Consider the following 11703-nt stretch of genomic DNA (forward strand, 5'->3'; position numbering starts at 1 on the left):
AGGCTTGGCTGTTGTCGTGCACGTGCTTTCTATGGGTGGCCACCATCTGTCTGGGGAGGTCTGGGATTTGGTGGAATACCTGAAAGAACCAACGACAGGGGCTTCCAGGATTAGTCCTCAGACTCCTAGGGAGTTGGCGGGTGGGAGAGGGAAGTGAACGCTGTTCTGGAAGACTGCCCTATGGCTCCTGGGAGGCCAGCTTCCCTTCAGCCTGATCTCAAAGATGTTCAACAAATTAGGTCCTTAAAACAGTGAGCACGGACTCCCAACAGGAAATGTTCCTCACCCAGCAAACAGGCGGAACCCCATGCAAACCCAGGAACCTTCAATCCAGTTAAGTCCAGGGTCAGATCTGGACCCGTTCCGGTTCCATCAACAGTTGTGACCTTGCTCAGGACCCCAACCCAAACCAGCCTCCTAACCAGTCACCCTGGCCCGAGCTCTTCCCTTAGTCTCCCTGGCCCACAAGCATCTGCTGGTAGCATCCGTGGCCCGCCCACCAGCCTCTTCATTCAGCCTCCCTGGCTCAGACCTCTGAACTAGTCTCCTAGGCCCACCGCTGCCTCAATTAGCCTCCCTGGCCAGCCAGCCTCTTGATGAATGTAGCCTCCCTGGCTCACAAACCACTGAACTAGCCTCCCTGACCCTACAGCCTTTTCACTTAACTTCCCAGCAGCCCCTTACCCGAGCCTCCCTGGTCCACCAGCCTCTTCACTGAGCCTCCTTGGCATGCTTGCTTCTTCTATTAGTCTCCCTGGCCTCCAGCCACTGGCAAGTCTTCAGAGAGGCCCACCACCTCTTCCCTCAGCCTCCCTGGCCCACCAGCTTCTTATTTAGTCTCCCAGGCCCACCACCTTCTCCCTTAGCCTCCCTAGTTCACGAGCCTCCTCCCTTAGTTTCCCTGCCCACTAGCCGCTTAACTAACTGCCAGCCCTTTAACAAGTCCCTTGCTCACCAGCTTGCAAACTAGCCCTTTTGTCCCACAGCATATTCACTAGTCTCCCTAGCCTGCCAGCATCTTTCTATGGCCTCCCTGGCCCACAAACCTCTGAACTAGTATGCCTGGCCCATGAGCCTCTTTACTAGTCCCTGGCCCACCAGCTTTTTTTTTTTATTTATTTATTTGAGAGAAAGAATGAGAGCGAGAGCATGAGAGGGGTGAGGGTCAGAGGGAGAAGCAGACTCCCTGCTGAGCAGGGAGTCCCATGCGGGACTCGATCCCGGGACTCCAGGATCATGACCTGAGCCGAAGGCTGTCGCTTAACCAACTGAGCCACCCAGGCACCCTGGCCCACCAGCTTCTAAACTAGACTTTTTGGTCCATCAGCATCTTAACTAGTTTCTTTAGCCCACCAGCCTCTTTGCTTACCCTCCCTGACCCACCAGCCTCTTCCCTTGGCCTCCCTGGCTACTAACCTCTCAGCTAGTCTGGGCCCGCCAGCCTCCAGACTTAACCTCCCTGGCCTACAGTCTTTTCACTTAGCCTCCCTGGCCAGCCAGATTAACTAGTCTCCATGGCCAACTAACCTGTTCACTTACCCTCCCTGGCCCACCAGTCTCTTCCCTTAGCCTCCCTGGCCCATCAGCCTCTTAACTAGTCTCCGTGGAAAACCAACCTCTTCAGTTAGCCTCCCTGGCCTGCCACTTCTTCACCTAAGCCTCGCTGACTGAACAAGCCTCCCTGGCCTATAGCCTCTTCCCTTAGCCTCCCTGCCTTTAACTAGTCTCCCTGGCCTGCTAGCCTCTTCACTACTCTCCCTGGTCTGCCGGGTTCTTAACTAGTCCCGCAGGCCCACCAGCTTCTAAACTAGTTTCCTTGGCCCATCAGCATCACTACTAGTTTCCCTGGCCCACCAGTCTCTTCACTTGACTTCCTTGGCCACCAACATCTGAACTAGTCTTCCTGGCCTGTCAGCGTCTTATCTATTCTCCATGGCTTGCCAGCCTCCTAACTAGTCTTCCTGGCTCACCAGCTTCTTCCCTTAGCTTCCCTGGCTCATCTGCTTCTTCACTTAGCCTCCCTGGCCCACCAATCTCTTAACTAGTCTTCCTGTTCCACCAGTGCTTAAATAGTTCCCCTGGCCCATCAGCTTTTTACTAGCCTCCCTGGCCCACCAGTCACTTAGCTTCCCTGGTCACCAACCTTCGAACTAGTCTTCCTGGCCCTATAGCCTTGTCACTTCGCCTCCCTGGTCCCAGCCAGTTCTCTCAAACCCACCCTCCACACCGCAGCCTGAGAGGCTCACATTGAAAGGCATTTGCCCCTCTCTGGTTCGGGCCCTTCTGCAGCTCCCTCCGGTTTCAGGCTAATGTCTACTCTTCCTAACAAGGCCACCAAGTTCACACACCAGCGTCCCCCACCAGTTCAGGCAAGAAGTCCTGAGTCAGGGGCGCCTGGGTGGCTCAGTCGTTAAGCGTCTGCCTTTGGCTCAGGTCATGATCTCAGGGTCCTGGGATCGAGCCCCGCATCGGGCTCCCTGCTCGGCGGGAAGCCTGCTTCTCCCTCTCCCCCTCCCCCGGCTTGTGTTCCCTCTCTTGCTGTGTCTCTCTCTGTCAAATAAATAAATAAAATCTTAAAAAAAAAAAAAAAAGTCCTGAATCAGACAGTGTGCCCACTCCCCACCACACCCTCTACTCCAACCCCACTTTACAGCTTCTAGCTTCCTGGGTACCCAAGCTGCAATTTGGGCCTGTGCCTGGGAACACCCTTGCCTCTCCACCCCCCTCATCTTTCTGGCTCCCTCCCTGTCTCTCCTGGATCTGCCCCCCAGTTCCCAAACTGCCCCAGGGCACCTCTCTGCATTACTACACTGATCTGTGACTTTGTATCTACAGACCCTCCTCCCCTACCAGCCTGGGCTCCCTGACCCTGGAAGATCTAATACAGACAGGTGTGACACATGAATAAATAATTCAGTAGCCAGAGCAGGGCAAAGCAGCATGTCACTCAATTGACCCCTCAACTCTAGACCTGCCCCCGGACATTTCAGCACATAGTGGTGGGTCAGTCAGAGAAGACCACCCTCCTCACCTCTTTACTCAGTAGCCTATCTGCCTCTGCGCTCTTTTTTAAGTTTCTTCCTCCCTTTCCCCCTCCTTGCTCTGAATCCTGCTCCCATAAGACCCCTCCAGGGCCTCTCTTATGTTTGCCTTCCTCCCCATCCTGCAGGGAGCTCCCTGAGGAAAGAAATCGCATTTGATCAGTCTTGTGTCCTCAGCCCCCTCATGGCCACATTTGATAAATGCTGGTTGAATGAATGAGTGCCCAGCTCCTTACTCTACCTGATAAAACCAATGAAGGCAGGATCCATTCTCTTAAGTACCCAACCACTTGAGACCATTGTGGGCCAGTTCTGTGCCAGGCACTAAACCAGGTGCTTCTACACACACCTGTCCTCATTCTCTACCCTCCCTCCCCACTCACCCTAGGTGTGAGCACTTTCCTGAATGGCCTGTTGGCCTCCCCCTCAGCATCACCTGCTTTCCACCTGTGTGCTTATAGACGCCCAACCCAGCTGCTCTTCCCCAACCAAAGTATAGCCCTGGGTGCTGAGCATTTATGGACTCTATCTCACTTCATCCTAACAGCTCTATCAAGTGGGTGGGCATACTACTATCTGAAGAACTCGAGGCCTTGAGAACTTTGGTGATAAATCCAAAATCATACTTCTAAGTAGCAAGGCCAAGATTCAAACCAGGTGTGCCCAAACCCCAAGGTTCTCATACAAATAACCACTAGCTGAAACCATCTGGATGTCTCAAGCACTCTAAACTCACAAACCACAGCTGAACACCAGGATGCCTGTTGGCTAAAATGGAGAAGAGTGGACCTTCTCTTTCAGTCTGTATTTCACAGAGCTCACTCTCTCAGTAATTTACTGCTATCCACCTAGTTGCAATGGCCAGAAGGCTGGGCGTCACCTGGGTCTCTACTTTACTCCCCAAACACATCCAATCTGAAAACCAGTTTTGTGGATTCTGCTCTAAATATCTCTTGACTCCATCTCCTTCTCCACATTCCCATTATCACAGCCTGAGTTCTGACCACCATTATCTCTTACCACAAAGGTATCCTTCCAGTCTTGCCTCTGCACACAGCACGTGACAGTGCTCTCTCTAAAACATGTATCTCACGACATCATTTTCCAGTGACTTCAGGATAATTTGTCCTCAGGATAACTTCCAGATTCTTTACCTTTGTTTGAGGGCACTTATGCTCTCTAGTCACTAAGCCTTGGCATATGCTGTTCCTCTTGCCTACAACACCCTCTTGTCCTTATTTCTATCTCCTGAATCCTTCTGGCGATCTTCTTTGAGCACACCTTCCCCCCAGTGGGCTAGTTACCCCTTCAGTGGATGCTTCCACGTCCTGGAATTAACTTTAGCAATTAACACACTGCTTTGTAATTGCATGTTCACTTGAATCCCTACCTCACTAGTCAGTGTCACCATCAACTTGTTCAATCTTTTATCTACTAAACAAATATATACTAGCTGTTAACTGCGTGCCATAGTTAAATACTTACATACACGATACAGACCCGTACCTTGCCCTGGAGAACAGAAACCCTATCTTCTCTTCTGGCGTCTAGGTATCTATCATCAGGAGACTCAACAGGTTTATTGAATGAGCGATGGAACGCGCTTGCGTGAGCCCGTGGTGCCGCGCGCACTTCTGGGAATCGTAGTCCCCAGGTTCGGGCCTCTCTTTATGGCGCAGGCGTATTCAGATTGAGACCGTTTTACTATTAATGCGCATGTCCCGGGAGGCGGAGTGGTGAACTGCGCATGTCTAAGGGGTGGAGGTGCGGGCGAAAAGGCGGTGCACTGCGGAGGTGGGGCTTCGGTGACTTCGGGCCGTCGCGGACCTGCCTGCGAGAATGGCGGGTAGGGGGAAGCTAATTGCGGTGATCGGAGACGAGGACACGGTGACTGGCTTCCTGCTGGGCGGCATAGGGGAGCTTAACAAGAACCGCCAGCCTAATTTCCTGGTGGTGGAGAAGGATACAACCATCAATGAGATCGAAGACACTTTCCGGTACGGTAGCCCGCGAGGCCTGAATGGGACCCTCTGCCTTGGGTGGGAGCGCGGGGAGTAGGCGGGGCCGGCGCGGGGCCCCGGCGGGCGGGGACTGCGCTGGGCTTCCAGACCCAGATGTTGAGGGTCAAGGAAGTCGGTTCGGCCGCCCTTCCGGAGGAAGCCTCTGTGCTCCAAGTTCGCTTCTGGGGCTTGGGGGAACCCGGGCTATGTCAAGTCCACGAGCTCATCTCTCACATGACTGTGTGTCAGGGAAGAAGGGGAACAGAGCTCATGACGGGCGCCGCCCCTCGGCCCAACCTGCCGCAGGGTCAGCTTCGCCCCCGTTCACCTGTAGAGCAGACCCCCAGCATTGCTAGCACTCGGCTCTTGCGGATTGACCCCTAAAGGAACCACACACTCATCGGAACACCTAGGCAGTGGGGTCGGGCTTTCTTGTATTTCCATGTCCCTTAGAGGCTCACAACCATCCTGTAAGCTAGGGGTTATCATTCCTCTTTACAAGAGAGGTTAAGGCACGTACCAAAGTCACAACATTTGGAAGAGAGGGAGAGGGGATTTGAACCCAGTCCCAACTCTCTTAAGCCAGGTCCACACTTTGCTTGTACAGTTCTCTCTCTCTCAGAATTTCCCATTGTCCTGAGCACAGCAGGCAGAATATTAGGACAGTATCCTACTTTCTGCTAAGACCTTGCATTTGAAGTCCTCATTTCTTCCCCTGGGTCAAGAGTGATAGCTTCATAGTGTGAATCCAGGCATGTTCCTTAATCCAGGAGGTGTCCTGGTGGCTTGAATTGAGAATGCCAGCCCCCTATGCTTTCTCACCCCTTTTCTAAGGCACCTGTTGCCAAGTCTCAGGGATGAACCATGCTCACCTGTTTTCCCCTACATAGTTCAGCCCTGAGCTGCGGGCTGAGACTGGTTCCTGCTGCCTGGGGTATGGTAGGCCCTGAACTGGCCTGATCTCTAAGCATTCTGGTAAAGTGACTCAAGTTGTCATGGGAGAAGGACAGAGTTTACTCCAAGAACTTTCCATGTTTCTCTCCAAAGGGACCCAGAGATCATCAAGTCTAACCTGCTCTAGTGCCTGGCACAGAGCAAGCGCTCAATAAAATTAATTTTTAATATTTTACTTAATGCGTGGGTGATCACAAAGAAGGGAGAGCGCAGTGCTAGGCTCTCTCTTTGGGGGAAAGTATGATTTTCCTCCTCTTGTGTTGTATTCTTGGCTCACACCAAACTTCCCCCCGATCCATCCCCCACCCTCATCAACATAGACCTTAAAGCCTTTAGTGGTCTCATCAGCCCCCTTAAAAAAAATTTTTGTTTCGTTTGAAAAGTTAAAGTATTCATGTGGTTTGCAAATTAATATTTAAAAGGTATAAACATTGAGAAGTCTCACTTCCATCTCCGCCCCCCCCCCGTCTTTTTCCACTTCATTACCTCCCTCCTCCACTCCTGTAAACACTTAATTGCTTATTTACCTTTCTGCTTTTTCTTCATGTACATACAAAGGGACAGGCATGCATATTCTTATCCTCTTTGCAACATACAGAATACACCAGCATGTGCCCTAATCTTCAGCACCAATTCACTTGGGAGCCTTCCAAGCAGGGGAGGGAGAAGCCAACCCTGACAGCCAGGGCCTTTAGGTTTTTGCATTTGATCCTGGTTAGAAACTCTCCAGAGTTTAGCTGGCAACCTTTGCCCTTGAACTCTGTGGTTTCTGGGTCAAGCCCATTCCCCTCTGCAGCCCAGCCTCAGCACCTCTGAGTGGGCTGTCCTCGAATCCCTTCTCCTCTCTCCCAACAGGCAGTTTCTAAACCGGGATGACATCGGCATTATCCTCATCAACCAATACATCGCAGAGATGGTGCGGCACGCACTCGACGCCCACCAGCGCTCCATTCCAGCCGTTCTGGAGATCCCGTCCAAGGAGCACCCCTATGATGCCGCCAAGGACTCCATCCTGCGCAGGGCAAGGGGCATGTTCACGGCCGAGGACCTGCGCTAGGGCCCTCCCCACAGCCATGCAGCCTCTCGCCAGGCTTGCCGTGAGCCCTCCTCTAAGTTGTGAGCCTCTGATTTCCAGTTCCCAGCCCCCTGCCCCTTCCCATTCCACTGAGAGCCTAGGTGAGGTGCTTCCATGTTGCTGGGGCTCTGCCATTAAAGTCAAGGCTGCTTAGGGAACAGGAAGCCCGAGTGTCTTCTCTCCACTACCCCTCTGTGCTGTTACACAGTGTCATTGTTAATGTTAAATTAAAGTAATGTTCTTGTTTCTCTCCAAACTGAGGCTGGGTGCTACAAAGGACACGCATGGGATGAGGCGGTTGGGGGGATTAGATTGGCAGGGCCAGAAATGGTTCTGCCAAAGATACGGGCATAGAAAAGTTGGACCAGAAAGATGGTGCCAGGAGGTTGTGACTCAAGGATGGGTCCTTTGAATCAACAGCGACCAGCTCTGGTCGGGAGGAATGGGAGGAGGTTTGTGCCCAGGCCCTTGGCTCCCCCACTTCAGTCTCTCTTGGGCTGGGAAGGGACCTGACCCGAAGGGAGGGAAGCAGAAACACAGGAAACCTAGAAGCCTGTGATACCAGACCGAGCCGGGGTCCTGCAAGAGGTTTGGAGGTCAAGGCTCTTAGCTGGTGGGCCCTGGCCTGAGGTTGCCTCTGGATCAAGGCATGTGAGGTCTGCTAAAGGCATGGCAAGTAGAACCCTGGCCCTGTGTGAGGTGAGGCTTGGTTGCCAGGTGACTGTGGCAGCCCCCTGCTGCCAGAAGGACCCTGCTTGCTGTTGCTCAGCCCTCAGCTGCAGCCACCCTGCCCCTTCCCTGGCTACCATGTCGCGGCAACTCAACATGGATACGCTGCGGCAGAACTTCTGGAAGGAGGAATATCTGCGGGAGAAGATGTTGCGCTGTGAATGGCACCGCAAGTATGGGTCGATGGTGAAGGCCAAGCAGAAGGCTAAGGCTGCAGCGCGCCTACCCCTCAAACTGCCCACCCTGCACCCCAAAGCCCCACTCCCGCCTCCACCTGCCCCCAAGGCAGTGCCTACCGAGGCCCCCAGCCCTGCCCCGGAGACTCCTATTCAGTCAGAAATGCTCCCGGTCCCGCCTGCCACCCGGGCCCTGCTGTATGAAGGCATCTCCCACGACTTCCAGGGCCGCTACTGCTACCTCAACGCCCGAAAACTGGACCTGCCAGAGATGCGCTACCTCTTCCCCATCACCACCAGCTTCACATATGGCTGGCAGCTGGGTGAGCCCCAACCTCTCAAATCACTCATCTCACGGACACGGAGCCCCTGCCCTGAGCCAGGCTGTGCCGTCAGCACTAGGCACACAAGACGTGGATGGGGTTGTCCATTTTAGTTGGGGGGGTCTAGGCCGTAAAGAGGACCCGTCTGATAAGGACAAGTTCCATGATGAGACTAGGGGGTGATGGGGGAGATGGGCAAGGGACGTGTGAGGCTTTAGACTGGATGGTCAGGAAAGGCCTCTCTGGGGACCCAACGGTTGGAAGCTAAGTGACACGAAGGAATTTGGATTCCAAGTGGGAGACGAAGCCACGGAGCTTTTTAAGCCGGTCAGTGGTACTGGTCGGGTACTAACTCTTCTGTAAGTAACGGGTTTTTCAGGGAAAGAGTCAACTCTGGTAGCTGAGGTCTGCATCTGTGTTGGGTCATCCTGGCAGGAGAGGACGGTGGCTTGGGCTAGGGTGATTAGCGGTAGAGCCGAGGGAGATTCAGGCTATGTTTTGGAGGAGGAATCAATGAAGCCTACTGATGGACTGAATGACCGAAGGGGAAAGAAGACCGTGGTGAAGCCCCAGTGTTTGGCTCAAGCGCCTGGACAAGAAAGATGGAGAGGAGCAGGGTTGGGGTGGGGGGGGGGGGGAGGACAGGTCAGCCCTGACCAGGCTGGAGGGGCCAGCGAGGTGGCTGTGTATGGAGGTCCCCCTGTGGAGTGAGGTCAGAGCTGAAGATGCAAACTTGGGGGTCATCAGAATGTAGGTGCTATTTATTTATTTATTTATTTTAAAGATTTTATTTATTTGACACGAGAGAGACAGCGAGAGAGGGAACACAAGCAGGGGGAGAGGGAGAAGCAGGCTTCCCGTGGAGCAGGGAGCCTGACGCGGGGCTCGATCCCAGGACCCTGGGATCATGACCTGAGCCGAAGGCAGACGCTTAATGACTGAGCCACCCAGGCGCCCCTGTAGGTGCTATTTAAAGTCTGAGGTCAGGTGAGCTCACCCAGGGAACTCCAGATGCTGGAATCTGACAGGAGAGGCAGGGGCACAGAGAGGGGTAGGGCGATGGTGTTGGTGGGAAGGCTGTCCCTTCTGGACCGAGTCTGCTTTTTCTGTGAGGCTGAGAGTCGAGGTCATCCTCTGGGGTGGGGGTGGGGGGCAGTGGTGTAGTTGGAGATAGAGTTAAATGGCATAGGAAAGGGAACACGCCTGGGAGTGTTGCGGGATTGCTGGGCGATGCTGTGTCCCTTGCTCCTTGTGCTCATGAATTGTGAACGAGGCTACTCAGTCATGGGTTTTTCTCCCCACGCTTGAGTGCCTGGGCTGGAAAGGCGGGTGGTTGGGGATAAACACAGTTGATGTTTTTGCCTAAAAATTTCCCCCATTTTCCACAGGGTCCTAAAGGGAGGGGAAAAGAGGAATTTTCCCAAAAAAGCAGGAAGCAAGTCCCAGAAGAGCAGGAGGTAGAAGGAAGCCCTCTCTCCCCCAGGGACGTCTAGCTCTGTCTGTCCCTGTGGCCAGCCATGCTGGGGGTCCCACCACCCGCTCTGTGGAGTCTGGGGTGGCGGAAACGATAGCAGTCCTGCCGTCACTGCTGCTCTGGACCCCCAGCCAGCTCCCTGTTTGCCCAGGCTGGTGTTCCTCAGAAGCACCTTTTATTCTTCCACACTTCCAAAGTGGATACAGTACAGGCAGATTCCCAGGGCTCCGTAGACGGGGCTCCCGTGGTTCCCTTTCCCAGGACCCATTCCTGGCCTCTGACATCTTTCCACAGGCCCCCCAGTGAAGCAAGAACTGGTCTCCTGTAAGATGTGCCGCACTGAATCGTTCTTCCGAAAGAATGGGGCCTTCTCGCTGCTTGACCCTCAGGACCTGGCGCTCTGACGTTGGCGGGGCAGTGGACTTAGGGGAGGAAAGAAGAAATAACACGCCTCCTGGTGGGGCTGAAGCTGCGGCGTGTGTCTGTGTGTCTGGCCTCCGAGGCCCTGAGGCAAAGTTCTGGGCCTTTCTTGGAACGACCTCTGTTCTGCCCTTGCGGGCCTGCGGGTCGCCGGCTTGCGTTTTCCTTTGAGCATTCAGCAGTGACGCGAGGGGGCCGGGAAGGGTGAGCGCTCCTCTCCAGCCCCAGGCTCCTCGGCGCCAGGGGGCCACAGGAGCTGCTGGAAGTTCTGGGTGTTCCTGGAAGAGAGAGGCCTGTCATCCCAGAGAAGGGGACCCACTCCCGCCCGGTCGGCCTCCCCGCCCTCCCCCCTCCCCTGGCCCCGAGGGCCCGCAGCCGCCACGTCCTCTCCCGGAGCGCTCGCTGCAGCTGCTCCCGCAGGGCCCGCCGCTGCCCCGCCGCGTCCTCCTGGGGCGGTGCCGAGCGCTGAGGCCCCGGCCTCCTCCCCCGCGGGCCTGGCGGAGCCGCCGGCCGCAGCACCCGGGCCGACGAGCCCCTGCCGCCCTCAGTCGGCGTCCGTGCGGGTGCGCGGGGCACGCACTCGGGAGGGACCCGGAAGGCGCCCAGCCCGCCGCCCGCCTGGGCAGGATCGCGGGGGCTCCGCCGCCTTCCCCCGGGAAGGCTTGCCTGTGGCGGGAGCTGGGCTGCGCTGGGTGGGGGCCCCAGAGGGTGCACCCGGCAGTGGCGGTTCCTGGCGAGGCGGAGGCGTTCCAAGACCTGGGGGAGGCGGCTGTCAGCGGCCGGCCGCCCGTCGTGCCCCTCGCGCCCCAGGCCGGCCCCGCGCGGAGCGGGTACGCACCCGGAGCCGCTGCTGCTCGCGGGCCTGCCGCCGCCGGCGCCGGGCCGCGCGGTGCAGCTGCAGCAGCCACTGCAGAGCCGTCTCCCGCTGCGCCGCCCTCACGCCCGCCGATGCCTTCTCCCGGCCGGGGAGCGCGGGCCACGCGGCCTTCGAGGCCTCCGGGGCCTCCGCGCCGCACCCCCGCTCCCCGACGGCGCCCAGGAGCCTAGCGGAGCCGCCGCGCACCTGCTCCGCCGGGCCCGGGCTTCCCTCCGGGTCCTGAAGCCAGTGCGGGTCGCGCAGCAGCCCTGGGCGCCCCGGGAGAGCCGCGGGATGCTGCTGCTACCCCGAGCCCCGGTGCCTGGGAGCCGCGGCCGGGCCGGGAGCCTCGGGGGTAGGAGGGGAGGCCGCGCCCGCTCCCGGACGGCCCTCTGCTCTCCCGCGGCCGGTGCCGACTCTCGGCTCCCGCCGTCAGTTTTGTCCTGCGTCAGCTGGGTGGTCCTTTCCCCGGAGCCGGGGCTCTCCCTTCCCCCAGGCTAAGGCTTCTGTTCTCCCAGGGACCTGCAGAAATCCCTAGAAATGCCCAGGGAGCCGCCTTCCTCGGGGGGCTGTGTAGGCGCCTCTCCCTCAGCCACCTCCCAGGCTTGTGAGATGCGGCCTGGGGAAGTCTGAAGGGTCTTCACTTCCCGGCCCC

General features: G+C 56.6%; 2 protein-coding genes across 2 annotated transcripts; both read left to right on the forward strand.

Moving 5' to 3' along the window:
• Positions 1–4754: 4754 nt before the first annotated feature.
• On the forward strand, positions 4755–7326 carry ATP6V1F (ATPase H+ transporting V1 subunit F). Its single transcript, XM_021699414.1, has 2 exons — positions 4755–5038; positions 6851–7326. Exons 1-2 carry the CDS (start codon positions 4881–4883, stop codon positions 7050–7052), a joined length of 360 nt encoding a protein of 119 aa, XP_021555089.1. The 5' UTR covers positions 4755–4880; the 3' UTR covers positions 7053–7326.
• Positions 7327–7877: 551 nt separating this feature from the next.
• ATP6V1FNB (ATP6V1F neighbor) lies at positions 7878–10431 on the forward strand. The gene is made up of 2 exons (XM_021699360.1): positions 7878–8298; positions 10067–10431. The coding sequence occupies exons 1-2, from the start codon at positions 7878–7880 to the stop codon at positions 10174–10176; spliced, it is 531 nt and encodes a 176-aa protein (XP_021555035.1). The 3' UTR covers positions 10177–10431.
• Positions 10432–11703: the final 1272 nt, after the last annotated feature.

This window comes from Neomonachus schauinslandi, chromosome 12 (genome assembly GCF_002201575.2).
Source record: "Neomonachus schauinslandi chromosome 12, ASM220157v2, whole genome shotgun sequence".
In the NCBI taxonomy this organism is placed as follows: domain Eukaryota; kingdom Metazoa; phylum Chordata; class Mammalia; order Carnivora; family Phocidae; genus Neomonachus; species Neomonachus schauinslandi.